The sequence below is a fragment of the Rosa chinensis genome, chromosome 1, assembly GCF_002994745.2.
Source record: "Rosa chinensis cultivar Old Blush chromosome 1, RchiOBHm-V2, whole genome shotgun sequence".
In the NCBI taxonomy this organism is placed as follows: domain Eukaryota; kingdom Viridiplantae; phylum Streptophyta; class Magnoliopsida; order Rosales; family Rosaceae; genus Rosa; species Rosa chinensis.
The window spans coordinates 307717-327948 of record NC_037088.1 but is presented as its reverse complement, the minus strand read 5'-3'; the positions used below and the strand labels follow the sequence as shown (position 1 = coordinate 327948).

Below are 20232 nucleotides of genomic sequence, written 5' to 3'. Positions count from 1 at the left end.
CCGCTGGAAACAAAGAACAACCATGAAGCAATAAAACCACATGTAAACAATTTCATCAGCACAATAGTAAACCGATTTTGTACTTAAATTCTGCCCATTCTTGGGTAAAGCTTCTGGCAGCCACAATGGGAGTTTATCGTATCCCATTTCGTACAATGATTTCTTTGCCCTTATAAAGTTCTCAACTTCTTAAAGGAATTGAAGGCGACAATTACCTGTTCGTCGAATTACTTTACTAACGGAAATGGCAAACCCAAATCAATACCCAATTAGAAAACAAGAAGAAAAAAAAGAGCAATCACCATCGCTGTCTATACTGCTGAATCTCTTCTTCTTCCTCTAGTCCCTTCGCTCTCTATCTCTCTCCCTGTATCTCACCATCGCCCAGCCACGAAGCAAACACCTGGCGGTGACTCGATGCCATAGAAAACCACAGGTGTTTTTGTTTGTCCTTTTGCTGAATGGGTTTTAGAATTAGGACTAGCCCGTTTATATTTGAGTTTGTTTTTGTTAGGACTTGCCCGTGATAAACTCAAGGCAGGTTTATTGTGGCTCCTCAAATCGTAATAATGTCCCCAGCGTCACCTTTTATTTCAAGCTTCAAAACAAACCCAAAAAAAGGAAAAAGACGGAAGGTATATTACATTCGCATTTCATACAGAGGATTAGTTCAAATCTTTTATTCCTTTCAAAAGAAAGAAGAAGAAGAAGGAAAAAAAAGAAGGTGAACAGGATCGAGATGGAAGAAAGGAAGTGGGCAGCTAGGTGTGTGAAACTGATGATGATATCTTGGAAGCCTCGAGATCTGCAGCCTGCTGGAGAAAGCTCTGGTGGTCGTCCTCGAGAACCATCTGAATAGGGCAAGAGCCAAGCCCGTCGGCGATGGCCAGCATAATCTTCTTCATCTCCTCCCTGAACTCGTCGAGGTCCACCGTCCCACTGTGGTCGCAGTCGAACTTATCGAATATGGAATCGTAGAGCTGCGTCAGCTGATCCGGCGAGGTCGCCACTTCTATGCCGAAGTGGGTCTCGATCAATCTCATCGACTCGAATGCTTTCCGCAGCTCCGACCGGGACAGAACACCATCGTTGTTCAGATCCAGAGCAGCAAAACGCTCGTCCACGCTCTTCTTGAACAGCACCTCGTTGCTCACGAAGTCCTTCACCGTCGTCCCGTCAATTATCACCACTCCCATCTTACCTCCGTCGATTTTTCTTTTCTTCTTTTCCTGCGCAAATGTCTGCCAGTCGGTGTGGTGTGGTGTTAATTAAACATCCTCAGCAAACATCTATCCATCCATTAATTTATCTTCTTGACAATGACAGGGATATCGGTGACTGGATACCTGGGTGGGTGGTCACGTGGGTTTATATTATTCTTAACGCAAATCAATTTTTTAAGGGGGATTTTTTTTATGGAAAATTAAAGTAGTTTCTCAAAAGGATAAAGATAGAATTTAGGATTTGATCGTATGGAAATTATTCTATGCACCGACGGTGTAAGTGACCCAACCCTTATAAAATAATCTCAACCCTTGATATTTATTATCAACTTTATTTTTAATAAACAAAAAGTGTAGTTAATGCAATCTAACCATTCATTTATGTTGGTGCAAGTGCACGGCGGTGCTCTGAATAATCTCTGTTGATCGTATCATTCCACTTCACTTATTGACCAAAAAAAAAAAATCTCTTCAATTAATATCTACTTACAAAAGAAAGAAACAAAACAAGATATTCAACCAACAGATTATACAAAACATCCTCACTAATTGTTAAAAGTGGTGTCTAAAACGTTGCGACCATCGAGGAATTTATAGTAGTGCAAAATATTGACGGTGGTGTCAGAAACTGCTAATGCTTGTTAAATTCAAAAGGTCAGTGTCAAACCAACTCATTCCCTTTGACGCATATGTACAATATTGGCAGATGTCGATTTTTGGCTTTATTAAGGAAAGAGTGTGTGTGATTAGAAGTTTCATGTTATTAGGAAACTGATGTAACCAGCGGGTTGATTTGTATTATTATAGATAGCCTTATAATTGTGGATCGTGCTATCATCCACCCTGTATATAAGTTGTATCAAAGCATATTAATATGATAATGAAAATATCTTCACAGTTCTGTTTCTTTTGATGGTATCAGAGCAACGACTCTGAGACGCAAGACGAAGCAAGAAATCACAAACACACATTTCAAACTCATACCCCATGGGAGGAGACGAAGTTCTGAAACTGGAAGACAAAAACAACCTAGAGCTGTCCTTGTGTCACAGCCATTGGTGAAAGACAACTACACAAATTTGGTCTAGTCCATGACTATGACACTCACAATCAAAAACAAGAAAGGCCTTGTTGATGGCACTCTCAAGAGGCCGACACACAACCCTGAAGAACAACAGCAATGGGATCGATGTGACACACTTGTTAAGACCTGGCTACTGGGAGCTATGTCGAAGGAGATATCAGGAAGTGTGATTCATTGTAAAAATGCGAGAGGTATGTGGCTTGAACTGCAGGAAAGGTTTTCTCATACTAATACGATTCAGTTATTTCACATAGAAAATGCTATACATGATTGTGAACAAGGCACCACCTCAATCACCTCGTTCTTCACAAAGCTGAAAAGGTTGTGGGATGAGAAAGACTCGCATTGTGGCTTTCCTGCCTGCACTTGCGATACTGCCACCGAAGTGAAGTGTTACATGGAGACACAGAAAACTATGAAATTCCTGATAGGTCTTAACGAAAGCTACGCTACTGTCCGCAACAACATAATCGGTCTGGATCCGCTTCCCACTATGAACGAGGCTTATGCTATGGCCCTGAGGCATGAGAAACAAGCAAAGGCTTCCAATAGCAAAGCAGTTGCACCAGCTGAGGAGTCTGCATTCTCTGTTAAGAAATTTGGCCGAGCTTCTAATCATGCTGATAGTGATGTGAAATGCGAGAAGTGTAGTATGACAAACCATAACACTAAAAATTGCAGGGCACATCTAAAGTGTACCTATTGCGGTGAGAAAGGCCACACTTATGAATACTGTTGAAGAAGGAAGAACTCCATGGAAGCCGGTCAAGGGCGTGCAAGAGTTAACCATGCAGCCTCATCAAATGAGGAAGTTAACAATCTCCCATTATCACAAAATGAGTGCCAACAAATGCTAGGTCTTCTGGACAAAATCAAGACTATAGCAGGAGCTCAAAGTGACAACAATCAATTGCTGGAAATGTTGAACACAAGCAAGCAGTCTTCAGCCAATTTAGTTGGTAATCTTCCTAACTATGAAGAGCTCTCAGGTAAAGTGTTTGCACTCTCAAGATGTGGTAAAGGAACAACATGGATTTTAGACAGTGGTGCTAGTGATCATATAGTCTGTGATTCTGCTTCTCTTACTTCTTCCAAACTCGTGCATAATAGTTTTGTGAAACTGCTTGATGGAACTTCATTACAAGTTTCTCATATTGGAACCGTAATATTTACCCCAAACTTTGTCCTTCACAATGTTTTTTGTGTTCCATTGTTTTATCTCAACCTAATTTCTATCAGCAAACTTGCCTTTGATTCATTTTATATCACTATCTTTCTCAAACAAGTTTGTTTTATACAGGACCTATGATCGAGGAAGATGATTGGGACGAGAACTGAGAGTGAGGGACTTTACTGCCTCAATCTGCCAAGGAAAGGAACGTGCAATGTGGTGAGCACCAAAACACAAGACATGTGGCATCAAAGGCTAGGCCATCCATCCAACAACGTTGTTCAATTATTTCCCTTTCTTGCTAATAAATCTTGAGATGCAAGTAACTGTTCAGTCTGTCCTCTAGCTAAACAGACTAGGAAACCCTTTTCATTAAGTATTTCTTCCAGTGATTCTTGCTTCGACTTGATCCATGTTGACATTTGGGGGGGGGGGGGGTTATTATCACGTACTATCCATTTCTGGGGCGCACTATTTCCTAACTATTGTCAATGATTATTCACGATGCACTTGAATTTACCTTATGAAACACGAAATCTACTTGTTCATTTTGTCAACTTAGTCGAGAATCAATTTGGAAAAAGAGTGAAAGTAGTTAGGAGTGATGATGGTCCATAATTCAAATGCACATAGTTCTATTCTTCCAAGGGTATTGTGCATCAAACTAGTTGTGTGAACACGCCACAACAAAATGGCGTGGCTGAGCGCAAACACCGACACTTACTAAATGTTGCACGTGCTCTACTCTTTCAAGCCCACTTGCCTAAACAATTCTGGGGGGATGCTATCTTAACTGCCACTTATCTCATAAACATGACACCAACACCACTCCTTGAAGGGAAAACTCCATTTGAGAAAATCTTCCACAAAATTCCATCTTACTCTCATTTACGTTTTTTGGTTGTCGTTGCTTCGTCTCTACTCATCCACTTCGACCTACCAAATTTGATACACGTTCCACCGAGTGCATTTTCCTTGGGTATCCTCAAGGTCAGAAGGGATATAGGGTTTATAGCTTAAGGGACAAGAAAGTGATAGTATCTCGGGATGTCACCTTCTTTGAAACAAAATTTCCTTACAAAAATCCCTCTGATATCTCCACACCTTCAATCTCCACTGATATTGCATCTCCTAATCATGTCTTTCCTTCTTTGACCACATCACTACGCCTTGATGATTTCTTTCCCACAAATCACGCAAATCCTCCCATATCTTCTACTCCAAGTCAATCACTTCATATTCATGACTCAATCTCCACAAATTCCGTGGACCCTCCAACATCTTCTTTTCCCATATCTTCCACTGACAACCTTCCATCCACTTCTCCAACCTTACCAAACATAGTTGCTTATCCTCCCTCACCATCTTCACCGTCACAAACTATACCTCCTTCATCACCACGCCCAACAGAACCACCACCACGACGGTCTACTCGTTCCACCAGAGTTCCCACTACATTGTAAGACTTTCATATTGAAGCAGCTCTCCCCTCACGTACCTTTCATCCTTTTCCTCGAACAAAGTCATTCCTTCATGTACAAATCATTCTCTTTCCCATGTTTTATCATATGACCGTCTTTCTCCTAACCATAGAGTCTTCACTGCCAAAATTACTATCGAAAGAGAACCCAGCTCTTTTTCACAGGCTATTCTATCACCACGATGGCGAGAGGCCATGAACGTAGAAATACAGGCACTTTAGGCCAACAAAACATGGAGTTTGGTGCCACTTCCTGCTCACAAGAAACCCATTGGCTGTAAATGGGTTTACAAGATCAAATACAATCTCGATGGTACTGTTGAGAGGTACAAGGCACACTTGGTGGCTAAAGGCTATAGCCAAGTTGAAGGAGTCGACTACCGAGAAACTTTTGCTACTGTGGCCAAGCTCACCACCGTCCGTGTCCTACTGAGTCTTGCAGCTATTCAAGGTTGGCATCTTCATCAATTAGATGTCAACAATGCATTTCTTAATGGTGATCTTTTTGAAGATATGTATATGCAATTGCTCCCGGTTTCAGACAAAAGGGGGAGACTCCAGTGTGCAAGCTGCACAAATAATTGTACGGCTTAAATTAAGCGTCGAGGCAGTGGTTTTTAAAGCACTCCATGGCTCTCAAAGCTGCCGGGTTCAAGCAATTATGGTCTGATTATTCATTATTCGTCCGAAACAAGCAAGGAAAGTTCACTGCATCATTAGTTTAATTATTTCGATGATGTTATATTGGCGGGAAATAGCTTGCATGACATTGAAGAAACTAAGCAGTTTCTATCAAATCAGTTTAAGCTGAAGGACATGGGGCAGCTGCGATATTTTCTCAAAATAGAGGTGGTAAGGTCCAAGCAAGGGGTTGTTTTATGCCAAAGAAAGTATGCGCTCGAAGTACTGGAAGATGCAGGCTTTCTTGGTGCTAAGCCGTCTCGGTTTCCAGTTGAACACAGCTTGACATTGACGCAAGGAGATGGAGCTTTGTTGCAAGATGCTTCTCAATACCGAAGATTTGTTGGCAAACTAATATACCTGACAATCACAAGGCCATACCTAGTCTATGATGTACACATTCTGAGCCAGTTTATGGATAAACCAAGACAACCTCACTTGGATGCAACATACAAAGTTTTGAGATATATAAAACAGACACTAGGACAAGGAATTCTCTTGCCTTCCATAGGATCACTGGAACTTAAAGCATTTTGTGATGCCAATTGGCCACGATGTAAAGACACAAGGAGGTCTACAACTGGTTATTGCATTTTTCTTGGTAATGCACCTATATCTTGGAAGACGAAGAAACAATGAACTGTGTCACGTTCAAGTGCGGAGGCGGAGTACAGGTCCATGGCCATGACATGCTATGAGATAACGCGGCTGTGAAGCATATTGAAGGATTTGAATGTTGGACTTACACATGTAGTCAAACTATTTTGCGATAATCAGGCTGCAATCCACATAGCATCCAATCCTGTGTTTCATGAACGCACAAAACACATAGAGATAGACTGCCATGTGGTGCGTGAGAAGGTAGAGAGAGGACTAGTCAAGACTGTACATGTTCGAACAAATGAACAACTAGCAGACTTGTTCACCAAGCCTTTGAGTTCGAAACAATTCACTACACTGTTGGACAAGTTGGGTGTAATCAATATACATTCAAACTTGAGGGGGAGTATTAAGGAAAGAGAATCTCTTATTAGAAGTTCCATGTTATTAGGAAACTGATGTAATTAGCTAATTGATTTGGTTGATTTCTATTAATTACTATAGATAGCCCTATAATTGTGGATAGTACTATCATCCACCCTGTATATAAGTTGTACCAAAGCATATCAATATGATAAAGAAAATATTTTCTCTTGAGGCTTCTTCTTTCTTTTTCATTTTTTTTTATCTCAAATTGAAATACAAAAACTAAAAACTCTGAAAAAGAAACGCAATCCCAGCAAGGATAATCCTCTCTGTTATTGGTGGCTAGACAGCCTGAATTGCAAGTTACGACGCGCCTAAACCCAGGATTAAAATGCCTAAATCCTCTGAACAAAACGTATATAAAAGTACGGCACCCAAAATTAGTCCTTCAATTACTAAAACTAATTAAGGACAAGAGAGAGGCACGTATCATACCCCCCTTCTTACGGAGTCCGACTTGGTTAAAGACCTCAGCCTCACTAAGAACTTGACCCTTTTCTTCCTCCCCGGCGACGACGAGGACACCCAATTATCCGGAGACCCACCACCCACTAGCACGCTTTCTGGAGAACGCAACAAGAGTGTTTGTGTCTCCGCCTCGGAGTCTGTGGTCAAGTCTCGGATCCCGCCACCCAAAATCCTTCCCTGCATGGCTGACACCACCTCCTTTAGTGCCAAGTTTGCATCACCACGGTTTCGGAGCAAAATCTCCCCGACCTGTGCCGGCGTCAGAGCCCCGCCCGACCTCACACAACTGTCCACGGCCTCGAAAAGCGGGTGGGAGTCCAGCCCCAGATAGTTCTTTACTAAGGCCCTAAAAGCGTGAGCCCCGCACGCTCCGAGGCTAACGTGCATGTCCATGCGTCCGCAGCGGAGTAGCGCCCGGTCCACGTTTTCTTTGTGGTTGGTGGTGAATACAATGATCCTCTCTTCTCCACAACATGACCAGAGCCCGTCGGTGAAGTTGAGAAGCCCCGACAGCGTCACACGCCGCCCGTCGTCCTCGTCGACCTTGGTGGGCATGGGCGATGATGATGATGATCTCTTTCTACTTCTCTTGGAGAGTCTGTCCGCCGTCAGATCAACCGAGCAGTCGATGTCTTCTATCACAACGATGGAGCGGTTCGTCGTTTGTATGAGTAAGGCACGCAGTTCGGAATTGTCGGAAACCTTGGTTAGCTCGAGGTCGTAGACGTCATAGCAGAGATAGTTGGCCATGGCAGCGATCAAGCTTGACTTTCCGGACCCGGGTGGGCCGTAAAGAAAGTAGCCCCGCTTCCAAGCACGCCCTACTCTGTGGTAAAATTCTTTTCCAGTGGAAAACGTGGTGAGATCTTCCGTTAGTTGCTTCTTCAGTTGGGGCTCGAGTGCCAGAGTGTCAAAGGTGGAAGGGTGACGGAAAGGGACAGAGACCCAGCCGGAGTCGTAGGAGCCGTGGCCATTGTTGGTGAACAGCCTTCTTTCCCTCGAGACACGCTCGAAATCCTGCGCACGTGCCGTTACGTGGTCCAAGTAGGGCTGGAGGATGGTGTGGTGGTGGCGCTTGGGGAGCTTGAGGACGAAGCTGCGCTTTTCGTCCAGGGAGTCCTGAACGGTGTCGACGTTGTGGGTCCAGCACAGGCTGTGGCCGCGGAAGGAGTCGCGGATGGAGTGGTTGGCTGCGACGGTGAAGGAAATGCGTGTGGAGGAGTTGGAGCGTGAGAGAGTGAGTCGGGGGCAGCTGGCGGTGGACGCAGTAGACGAGTGGTTCACCGAGTTCAAGTAGAGGTTGACGTGGCGGTAGAGGTCATTGACGTCGACGCCGCAGTAGCCGTTGAACTCGGGGATGTCGAGATAGGAGTAAGGGCTGAGCATGTCTTGGAGAGACTGATAGAATGAATGGAGGACTGAGAGGAGCTGGGAAGGCAGAACGTTCTGGAGGACTGTGAGGAGTCCTAGAAACGACCACAATTGTGACAACATCTCCAGAATATCTATCTATCTTATAGTTGCTATTACATAAAATGTAGAGAAGGGACAAATTTTGAGGGCCGGCTGAGCAAGCAAGGTTAATGTGGAATGTTTGGGGATGTAGTTGCGCCTCTCTAAATAGATCTCAAACATACATTAACTGCTCCTATAGAGGAAATCGAATATGAGATCCCTAGCTGACCTGGAAAAAGAGACACTAGTGCATGTTTGAGAATTGAATAAAGCAGCAACAAAGCAAAAGATAGAAAACTTGGCGAAAAGAGAAGGAAAGCAAAAGATAAAAGGGAAAAAAAGGAGAGAGAGGCTGATCTTTTGCTTTCTTTATCTCTGTTCCCAAGAGGTTATGAAACACTTTCACTCTCAGCTGTAAAAGCGAAGTTAACACGATCGAGCACTACACATTTTTATGACGAAATGATGTTTGGGCAAAAGATACATAAGTAATATATTGTTTATCTATTAATCTCACGAAACTAGCATACATTGCCCAATTTAACTATAGGAGATCATCAAGCTTGGAGTGATTGTCCTTTTTTTTATTCCATGTTAGCTACGCTGAGCTTGCTTAAACTTGGGATGCACGGGATGATGAGGATAAGGTACATCGATCGACGGATTGTTGGTGATTCATAAAAAGATTAGGATCATTTTAAATTTGAGAGTTTAGCAGAGAGAAAAAACATTTAATGTGATTAATTAGCCACACCAACAATCATGAAGTAAAATCTTGGCTTATGCAGGTAAAAACGCAAGTCCATGCACGCACAAGAGACAGACACACATGAAAGTCGACTTTTGCTTTTGCATATATATGTTCTCCTCTTTTTGTTTAGGAAATCAGATTTTTAGCCAGCTTTCTCGTAATTTGGGTTCGAAGGTCAAAGAATGTTCTCCTTAGACTAAGGTGATCGATTAGTGAATCATGATGGAGGAGATCACTGAGGTGAAGTAAGATTGTGGGGTTGTGGACACTCATTTTCACTACTAGAAAAACAAAAATAATTTCCATGCAGTCCAACAGTTTTTTAGGAGAAAGTAACATTCAAAATACTAAAAAGGATATTGTAAAGGAAGAAATCCAACATCCTCTTCCTAAATAAAGGTTTAAGGTTTAAGCAAAGAGTTCGATTTATGGAGGATTTTCAGAGTTTTTGCCAATATTCGAATGATTAAATTATTGAGATTTTTGTGATGATTTCTATTGAGTATTATGAGTATGATATTGAAGTATTTGAGTATAAACAAGTTATTGAGATTTCATGAGTTTAATATTTAAATGAGTTTGAGTTCAGTTTATTCGAGGAGGTAAATATGTTAGTGCATGCATGCATTACTTGGTCGACACAATACCCTCAAGTAATAGCCTTGTTGGTAGTACCCTCCAGACAGTATTGTCGGCAGTACCCTCAAGAATGCAAATTTTGGTTGGCAGTCCCTTCGATGCGTCATTTGATCGGCAGTACCCTCCAGATGGCATGAGATAGTCGGCAGTACCATCTAACTATCTATGGGTAGTTGGCAGTACCCTCTAACTATCATCTCCTCATATTCCGGTCGGCAGTACCCTCAGATGCGCCCCTGATCGGTAGTACCCTCTAGGTGCAATGAGATGACTAGTCGGTAGTTACCACTAGTCATCACCTATTTTACGATATGAGTAATTTTAATGAGATTTCTGAGATTTCTAAAGTGATTTGAGATATTTCTTTATGAGAGGTTTTGAAACGATTTCGAGATGATTTACAGAGGATTTAAATTCATTTTGAGATATCAGTACTAGAGAATAATTGAGAATATTATATCGATTTTGCACTGCATACTTGGTTTTTAAGAGAATAATTTGGGAAATCATTAAATTTTATTTTTATTTTCCTTCGAAATTATTTATTTTTTGTTCACTCACTCTAACAGTTTTTAAATGCTTTTCCATAGGCTTTTCGGTTTTACGTGCCCAGTCTGCATATAGGTTGAAGTCGAGCGTGCGTAGGCGCTGAGGCATAGTGCCCACCACTTCCGACTTCCTATAGGTTAAACATTTAACCCTTTTTTTTTCTTTCTTTTTTTAAAGAGGATCAAATGATTTCACTCCTACCCCCATGGTGACAGGTTAAACATTTAACCTACTTGTACTTTATTTCAGCTTATTATCTAGATTGCTTTGATGACTAGCTTTCAATTGTATCAGTAGAAATAATGAAATATGAGATTGTGATTAAACTTTCTAGTATTTCACCTGGTGGAAGTTGAATATTTGAGGAGAGCATGTAGGCTCACTAGAGATGGAGTTTTGGTTGGCAATTGTAGAAGTGTTTTATTGTTCACAGGTTTGGGTAATCCACTTCTAGGGGAAGTTCCGCCAATTTTTTATAGAATTTTTTCTAAGGTGGGCTCTGCAGGACTACTTCGGGTTTTAGGGTGAAATCTGAGGCAGGTCCTGTCACTATCCGTATTTACTTTCAACCAATGCTCAAGCGGGGGCCACCAAGTAACTGGCTTGAAGCAATGGGTAGTGCATTGGAGTAGCGACAATTCCAACATTTTAAAAATAGGAATGGTGTGGTCTGATGAAGGATAAGACTTAAAGACTAGCTGAGCAGACTCCTTAACCATGAGAAGAGGGCACAGCTTGAATCTCTCACCTTTCACTTCAGATGTGCCAAATTAAGGTGCAAACAACCACTTTCCAAAGCAACTTGGAGGCTGGGGTTAGACCACATAGCACCTCCATAGAGAAAATAGAGCGCAACTCTGTTATTTGCACAAGCATGATACGAAACGAAGCAAACACCTCCATAGTGCAAGAGAAAAACATATAAAAAAGATAGTCGCGGAAGGAGACTCAAAGTTGGTGATTGATTGCATCAATGGCGCTTGTAATACGCCTTGGAGGCTCAAGACAATTATACAAGATGTTAAGCAAATCTATGGATGCTTTGATACCTGCTCTTTTCAACATGTGTTCAGAGAAGCGAACTTTCTGGCAGATGCTCTTGCAAACCTTAACCGCACAAGAGGCATGAATGCTGACTTGATGGATCTTATCCCCCTCAAATTAAGAGTGCAGTTTTTTTTTTTTTTACTGATTAGGGTCGGGTTGTATTAGAGGTTTTAATTTGTAACTTTTCTTTTCAAAAAAAATAAAGGCCTACACCAAGCTACACGATCTGACAAGATTGAGAGTTCTTGGGAGTCATATGAATCCAATCAACATACACCTAAACTTCATTAGTCCAAATATACAACAAGGAATAACAAATTGCATCACCTCCGCATCGAAGAACTTCCTCCACCGCCAAATGAATCAAAAAAACTTGAAGAAAAGAAAAAGGAAGAAGATTTACAGAGGGATTAAAGTGGCAGTCACCCTGTTGAGAATATATATATCCCACATGGGAAAAATGGGACCTTGCCTATGAGTTTATAAGGGTTTGGGCCACTCCATCCATTGCCAATTGGTTTTGGATGTGAACCCCAGATTACTTTATCATGGTATCAGAGCGGGTAACCCACGTGTGCATGCCTAACGGCCACACGGGCTCCACGTCACCCAAAAATTGTCCACGTGTATGGCTTGAAAATTCGCCACACGTGCGGGGGCGTGTTGAGAATATATATATCCCACATGGGAAAAATGGGACCTTGCCTATGAGTTTATAAGGGTTTGGGCCACTCCATCCATTGCCAATTGGTTTTGGATGTGAACCCCAGATTACTTTATCAAAAGCACGATCAGTCCCTTGTTGCACGATCAGGTGATTATCCATGTGTAAGGCCGTAAGGGCGAGGAAACCCGCTTAACACGAAGCTTGAAGGAGCCCATTTACAAACGACGTCTGAAGACATAGGATAAGGATCACTGTAAACAGAGATGCCCAATGATATACACGGATCCAAAAAAGAAATGAGTGATCGAAATGAAGTCTGGAATCGAGAGGATCGCAAAGACACACATATCAAACGAAAAGAAAAACTAAAAGGGAAAAAGGAAGCAAGAAGGTCCTGATCTAGGTCGAAATCTAGGCAAAGTGCCCATAAGGTCGTCACCGACTCCCAACCCAAGACGAGCGGTTCTTAAATCGAGCATGCATTTTTGTTCACCCCCACTTGACTTTGATGAATGTCGAGTTTGCTGGGTTTGTATTATTGCTGATAGGGCAAAATTGAAAACTCAATTACTCAGGTAAATTGAAGTGTTGGGTACCCTGAGATATTTGTTGTGTTCAAATAAGAAGACCCAATAATAAGGCTCCGGTAGTAAGGGCAAACTTTACCGAAAGTATTCAAAAAAATAATACAAAAATTGACGTGGAATATCACGTATGTTGAACTATTCTGCTTGGAGAAAAGGAAAAGGATAAGTAAAGAAACAAAAATGTAAAACCAGAAGAATAACTTAATTGAATCTAAATATAATGATCAATCCTTTTCTTTTTTCTTCTTTTGAATGAGAATTTCCTTAGCAAAAAAAGTACAGCAAGAAGGTACAGTTGATAATATACCAGCAGAAGAGAGTGAGAAGCCAATGAAAATCGGTAAGAAAAACAAAGTTACTTTCTTTTTTTTTCAAGCAACCTCAGCGGTAATGAGGTATCATTGAGGCCCCTGTTAATGCTTCATGGAGTTTTTGAATTCCATGAACTTCCTCATACAAAGAATTGCAAATTATGTCAGAGAAAGCATTGCTATTCAATCCAGAACTCCACCCACTTGCAGCTCAACAGGTTGGACCAAGAAGCAACATTATTTGGATGTTGTATCAGCAAATGTTTCAGAAGGTGCGATTAGAAGATTGTTTGAGAAGAGGCATTATGGCATCCTTATTTATAGCTAGGAACATAATCCTTGTCCATCTGCACAAAAGAAGAATTCTATTAGAGCTCCTAAATGGTATCTTTTTCAAGAGCAAAATCCAGCCTAATACTTACAGATACAGAAAGCTCTTTTGCTTTCTCATCATCAAAACCAAGGGACACCAAGATCTTGTGACCTGCTGACTCTTTTTCAGACCAAATCCCGAGAAGCAGATGAGTTACTGTTATTTCCCCACTGTCTCCTGCATTAGACAAGAGAATCTAAATAACAAGTCACATAAAAATCACACTACAAGTAAATTATGCATGCAGAGCATAAATGTCTGGAGGAAAAAGTTGGAGCATATCCCTAAACATATGGAGTAAAATAATGGAGATATTACCAAGATTAGAGGTCTATTTCCATTAAATTTAACTAGCAACAAAAAATTATGACAGTTCTTGATAAAAATAAACCACAAAACCACCATCACTAGAGTTTCTGATATAAATTTGCACAACCTGACTTCAGTTTTTGATCCACAGCCCAGTCAAGGGCCCTCTGAGCTGGCTCGGTCAATGGAGGATGCTCGGGGCTGAAAAAGTACATGTCTGACTTTCCAAGTAACTTTACAGTTTCTTCTCGAACCTTGAAAAGCGTGATTCCATTAGCTCTGAGAAACTTCGCAGCTATACTTGTTCCTGAACAGAGAAATAATAAAAAGATTATCCTTGTTTTTGTTTATGTCATGGGTTGGAACAAATACTACAATCCATCTCATAATCAAGTAACATGAACACTGCAAAAGCAAATGGAAGCCATTGCCAGATGAGTTCCTAGCATGAAATAACTCTCGAAGTAAACAATTTATAAATTATAATCCTGTCATCCCAATTAAGTTCTAAAAAGCAACGACATCACAGTAGACATAAGACTTTAAACAGTGTGGAAAAAAAAGAAGACAATTCTCAGTCTATGATTCATGAAATGGGTAAGCAAGTATTCCTGTTTTAGGTTCTACGAAGATAACAAAATCAGAATAAAGATTTACACACATACCGCCTTGCTCTGTGATTTTTACACTATTAATCCAAGTTATGAGATCATCAACTCAGAAACATCAATTAGAAATTCAAAACCAAACATTAGTCAGAATATATACATGCTGTATACAAGAAATAGCATTTCTCGAGTCCTTAAATATATAGTCCCAATCAGCAATTAAAGCAAATTGTTAAGGACGCTTTTGCAGGATAGAAAAATTATGAGGTAGACTTTCTGGTCTCAAATACGAACTAAAACTCTAATCCACTAAAAAAATAAACCTTGAAAGCAGAAATACAAGTGAGAAGCAGGCGGAAATACCCTCGACTAAAATTCCCATTAGAAGGGCTTCCGTGCCAGTATTGGGATACTTGAGCTTCCTTGCTTCCAATTCACCCATAGCAAACGACTTAATCGCTCTGGCCGACCATCTAAAGAAACGGGGAATTCAATCCACAGTATAGCTCTCATAAAACAAGATGAAATGAAAACAAACTGAAAACTCACTGTGAGCTTTTCCCAGAAGAAATCCTCTCTGGTTTCCTGGAAAAAGGAGACAAACAAATTCATTCATTCATTTATATATATGTATAGAAAAGGAACAAATTGGAGGATTTGGAAACCTTACCCTGTTGGGAGGCTGAAGAGAACGGTGGCGACAGCTGTTGGATGTTTTAAAGCCAACTTGTTTGAATGTGGAACTCCAACGGAGAGCTTTCTGCCGAGGAATGAGGTAGATAGGCTGCAGGGTGTTGAATTGCTAGGGTTTCCAAGGGAAGGTGGTTCGGTGGTAGAGAGTGAGACTGAGAGAGCTGACAGTGTTATGGAAACGGAGGTCATGCTTAATTAACACAAACCCGACTGAGATTGAGATTTTGGTGGCGGGGCAGAATTCTTCCGCCGTCTCTGCTTCAGCTTGGAGGGGAAACACCGAACAACAGATTGTGTATTCGATGAGCTCAACACGGCTCCTTTGGACAGCGGCATGTCGTCGCTTGTATAATCACAACGACGCAATTTTATCTTTTTAATATTTTTTATCAGAAAACCACAAAATCAATTCCAAAAAAAAAAAATCAGAAAACCACAAAAATTACAGCTTTTTCATAGCACAATAAATAGAAAATTACATGCAAATATCATTTTAAAACTTTAATTAGTCATAAGAGTAATTCTAACAGCTTCCCTATATTTTAGTTTTTCTCTATTTTAGGGAAAAACGAGCCTCTTTTGCTCCAACAGATTCCCTATAACTTTCTCTATTTTGGGGAAAATGAGGAGAGAGAAAACAAAATTCCCTAAATTTACAGCAATCTCTAAAATTTTAAGGGGAATTTGGATATTTTAGAGATTGCTGTAAACTAGGGAATTTGTTGGATTTGAAGAAGAAAAATTGCTTAAAGGTTTGACTTTTGCTTCCCTATAATACAAAAATTATAGAGAAGCTGTTGGAGTTGCTCTAAGGCCAACAAGTTTTTCTGTACACATAAGGCCACTTATATCTTCAAATTATTTCCTCTATGACGATTTTGTCCTTTAACCGAACAAAACCAATTGCATCTGGCTTTACAATTAAATTGCAGATCTCTCTCCTCTCTCTCTCTCTCTCTTCACTTCTTTCTCTCTCATCGATGATTCAAGAGCCGATGCCTTGGACTCTCACAGGAGCCGGAGCCGGAGCCAGAGCTGGAGCCTTAGCCCGATCTCTCATGTTATCCTCCAGTGGCGGCGGCGAGGCCCCGACTACTCCCACGGTGGTCCGACTAACTTTCCTTCGTCGAAGGCCTTCTTTCAAAACCCTAGGGTCGTTGTGCTCGGCACCAACATGGCTAAGGTCATCAAGAGGCTCAAGGCCAGGTACAACATCGAGATCAAGAACGTGGTGGATCTGAACCAACTCAGTATCTTTCGATTTGCTACTAGTATCTTCTGATTTGGCCAAGCCATTACCAGTATCTTCCGATTTGCCCAAATCTCTGACCTCCACCTCTCAGAACCTTCCAGCAAAGGTACTTCAGAAATGGATTATCCTACTTTTTTTTTTGTTCTGTAATTTGAAATTGGAGCATGAATTGGATAGTTGAGTTTCAAAATTGTTTGATTTGCAAAGTGAGATGATCGATCTGATGAAATTTGTATAGATTGTGGCAATAATCAGGGCATCTATTTCTTTGTTTTCTGAAAACAGAGAAAATTTCAAAGCTGGTAGCTACTTCTTTGACTTTCATTTATATTTTCTTATATTTATCTTATTGAATCATTTGTGTTTGCTTGGTATCTAAAACGTTAAATATTTGTGATTCTCATCAAGCTGTAACATTTTGTCCAAGTAGTTACTGTAATTATATGATTGTTTTGCTCAAAATTTGAGATTGACATTCATGAGTTTCATTTGTATATTGATTTTGAGATACTAACTCTCTGAAAATAGTTTTGAAAGGCTACTATTGTAAAACAAACCTCTAGTTAGTTTTTCTGTTTTTTCTAAATAACTGATATACTGCAAAAGAAAGAAGCTACTAATACTGTTTCCAAATGCTATTAGCATGCTTTTGAAAAACTACTATTAATGCGAAACAAACATACTGTGCATTTTTGTCAGTTACTCTGTGTTTTCATTCATGTCAAAACTAGAAGCTAATAATCTAGTTGATCGAGTTTTAGATTCATATGTTTTCATTCATGCCTGTTTGTTGATCTTTGTCATGTCTCTGTTCTTCCAAAAATTGTTTCATTTTTTGTTGCAGTTGTTATATAACGTCCCGAACCTGAATTTACCGATTTACTAGTCATTTGGACTGTAAACTATTTTTACTTTTACTGTCGTTTCGGTACTTTTGGGGGGCCCTAAAATATGATTTTTTATTCGGGTCAAAATTTGAGAAAATTTCCTTCATGAAAGTTGTAGAGGACATTAAACCGAGTGCGTGCATATGTGATAAGTAAAAATCGGAGTTCATATACGAAAGTTATGGCTAAAATACCAAAGTTACTGTTTATGGTAATTTGTCTATAAATAGCCGAGTTACTATGGTAAGTTTCTATTTTTCTAGAAACTTACCGAGCTCTCTCTCTTCTCTCTCCCCGATTCTCTCTTCCTCTCCGACCTCTTCACCTTCTTCCGGCCATAACTTCTTCATCCGGCGACGGATTTTGACGCATAAGCTATCATTGGAAAGCTCTCTTCCTTCTCTTCATTTCTGGGTTCGTTTGGTAGCTTAATTTGAACTGTGGAAGGTGCAGCAATGAGAAGAAGAGGACAGTCACTGTAGCAGTTTTGAGTCAACGCCGATATCTCCCGATTCCGGCCACCTATGGCGGTAAACCTTAGTCCATTGGAAGTGCCTTGAGACTTAGATGATGCTCCATGAACCTTTTACAGCGATTTGAAGTGAGAGGGAAGAATCGAGGGTTTGAAATTCTGGGTCACTATTCACAAATCTCAAACTTCTCCTTAATTGTTGAGGTACTTCTACTCATTTTCTGACTTTGACACAGTTGAGAAAGTTTTTGGGTTTGTTGAGTAGGTGCTGCTGCCAAAATTTGGTGGCCATTGGAGACGGTGGCGGCGTGTAGGGCAGTTTTCTGGCTTTGATTTTTTTAGCCTATTAAATCCTATATTTGATATAGAGCTCGTAAATGTGAATTTGGTTAGAATTGAAGAAAAATTGTGTTGATTATGAAATTTCCAAAATTTAGAATTCCATTATCGATTTACGAGAATCCGACCGTCGGATATCTCTTGGTTCTGCCTCAAAACCTTTAAATTATCAAATTGGTATTAGTAGTATAATTTGGGTTGAATTAGAGAAGAAGTGGAGATGTGATTATGAGGATTTGATTTTAGGAATCGTATTAAATTGTTGAATAGTTATTCACGGAATATAATTGTGTACAGGGCGATGTACATAGCTCGACAAAGGAACTCGTATGCGTGATCGCCTGTATAGTACTGTGAGTGGACGTTTGATTTTGAATATTGATGCATGCATTTATTTCTCTAAAGTAATGCTTTATTTAATTATCATCTTTTATATTTTAAGCATATGATGATTTGCTATCGGTAGTGATTTCGATTCATCTCGTGGATTTACCTTCAATGATGATTTTCATGAAGTGATTATGAATTATTCCAGTTGTGATTTTTGGATATTAATTTTGTTATGCTCGGATTCGAATTTATAATTTATGTTGATTTTTCGACGAATATATTTCCGGAATTGCATATTATATTTTCATTCATCGATTTGAGATTTTTAAAGGATTTTCGAAATGGGATTTCGATGGAGTTATATTTCTTATTTATTTATCGACTTTCGGTTTTGGCATTGAGAATGCCTTGATGATGATCTTGGAATTGGTTTTGTTTTCGGATTTCTTTTGCCATACTTTGGGTGATTATTTATCATGCTAGCATTAATGTCCGCCTTTGTGGCGAGGTGATGGGATCACCGAAGCCCGTCCGCCTTTGTGGCGCTGGTTACTGTTTTTGTGACAGTAATGCTGAAGCCCAGTATCCTAATCGCTACATTTAGTGGCGTGTGGGTATATAATGGGAGTATATGGGAGTACTTTAGCCGGGGAGGCTATCACCCGAGCCTGGGAGGCTCATTCGTATGGCTATCTTCTTCCCCTACTTTTATGTTATTTTGACTAGCGGGGCTAGTCCGATTTTCCCTTAACCAGCGGGTCTGGCTTGTCTTTACGAGGTTCTCGTTTTTAAAGTCAAATGTTTTACAATTGTTGCATGCATCGAGTTTTTAAAGGAATAAATGTGGGAAAGTATAAAATCCTTTATCTTTTCAATTAATTATTTTTGTTCACTCACGCTAACGTTTTTTATTTACTTTCCCCTAGGCCCTTCGGTTTCACATGCCCAATGTGCAAGCGAAATTAGTTGAGGTCGGGCGTACATGGAGTTGAGGCATAGTCAACAGCATGGCTTCCACGTTTTCCTTTGAATTAAGTTTTCCTTGTTTACCTTTTTTATTAGAATTGCTCTGATTACCTGTGGAATTAATGTTATTAAGTTGAGATTTGTGTAATGTGAATTGGAAGATGTTCTGATTTGGGGAGCAGCGTGGCTCCAGGAGAATAAGGATAGGTGATTTAGAAGTGTAAATTTCATTTCTCCAAGTTTTGGGTAATCCATTTTAAGGGAGGTTCTGCAAAATTTTTGGAATAATATCTTCTAAGGTGGACCCCGCAGGGCCACTTCGGATTTTAGGGTGAAATCCGGGGGCGGGTCCTGTCAGGGTAGCTTTCTATAAAGGGTTTTTGTCCATTTACCCCATTTCTAGATATTTTTTTCCCACTTACCCCATTAAATTTTTTTAATTCCCTCTTACCCCAAACACTCTAAGGGAGTCTTCCCTAATACCCCATAAAGTTTTTTTTTTAATACCATTTTACCCTCACCCATGTGTTACTTAGAGAGAGAGAGAGAGAGAAACTATAGGAGACTTCGCCAGAGCCCCGTCACCGGTCGCTGGATTCCGGCCAACTTTCGCAGGATTCCGGTCGCCAGTCGCCTGATTCAGGCCACCAGTTGCTGGATTCCGGTCATCTGCCGCCGCCCACCGGATTTTTAGAAAAACCTCAATTGCCCCCAATAGACGTCTATTGCCCCCAATAGAAGGGCAGTAGTCGTCTATTGCCCCCCCAATAGACGTTTTGATTACCGAAATGAGAACTAATCTCCCTAAATTTAGACAAATAAATTTTGATTAAAGAAAAAAATGAGAAGATTACGTCAATTTAA

General features: G+C 40.4%; 3 protein-coding genes across 3 annotated transcripts; all 3 read right to left on the bottom strand.

The window, feature by feature from the left end:
- Nucleotides 1–561: 561 nt before the first annotated feature.
- Nucleotides 562–1281, bottom strand: LOC112182686. The gene has a single exon (XM_024321201.2). The coding sequence runs from the start codon at nt 1194–1196 to the stop codon at nt 762–764; it is 435 nt and encodes a 144-aa protein (XP_024176969.1). The 5' UTR covers nt 1197–1281; the 3' UTR covers nt 562–761.
- Nucleotides 1282–6825: 5544 nt separating this feature from the next.
- LOC112181675 (AAA-ATPase At4g30250) lies at nt 6826–8901 on the bottom strand. The gene has a single exon (XM_024320059.2). The coding sequence runs from the start codon at nt 8625–8627 to the stop codon at nt 7095–7097; it is 1533 nt and encodes a 510-aa protein (XP_024175827.1). The 5' UTR covers nt 8628–8901; the 3' UTR covers nt 6826–7094.
- A 4110-nt stretch (nt 8902–13011) lies between these two features.
- LOC112182823 (ATP-dependent Clp protease ATP-binding subunit CLPT1, chloroplastic) lies at nt 13012–15459 on the bottom strand. The gene is made up of 6 exons (XM_024321370.2): nt 15100–15459; nt 14979–15014; nt 14793–14902; nt 13949–14128; nt 13562–13689; nt 13012–13486 (listed from the first exon to the last, which is right to left on the bottom strand). The coding sequence occupies exons 1-6, from the start codon at nt 15309–15311 to the stop codon at nt 13454–13456; spliced, it is 699 nt and encodes a 232-aa protein (XP_024177138.1). The 5' UTR covers nt 15312–15459; the 3' UTR covers nt 13012–13453.
- Nucleotides 15460–20232: the final 4773 nt, after the last annotated feature.

Coding starts and splice junctions, on each gene's coding strand:
- LOC112182686 (XM_024321201.2), bottom strand. CDS start 1,196: ATGGGAGTGGTGATAATTGACGGGACGACGGTGAAGGACTTCGTGAGC.
- LOC112181675 (XM_024320059.2), bottom strand. CDS start 8,627: ATGTTGTCACAATTGTGGTCGTTTCTAGGACTCCTCACAGTCCTCCAG.
- LOC112182823 (XM_024321370.2), bottom strand. CDS start 15,311: ATGACCTCCGTTTCCATAACACTGTCAGCTCTCTCAGTCTCACTCTCT. Junction 14,903..14,978: donor TCTTCTGGGAAAAGCTCACA/GTGAGTTTTCAG, acceptor CCGTTTCTTTAG/ATGGTCGGCCAGAGCGATTA. Junction 13,487..13,561: donor CAAAAGAGCTTTCTGTATCT/GTAAGTATTAGG, acceptor TCTTTTGTGCAG/ATGGACAAGGATTATGTTCC.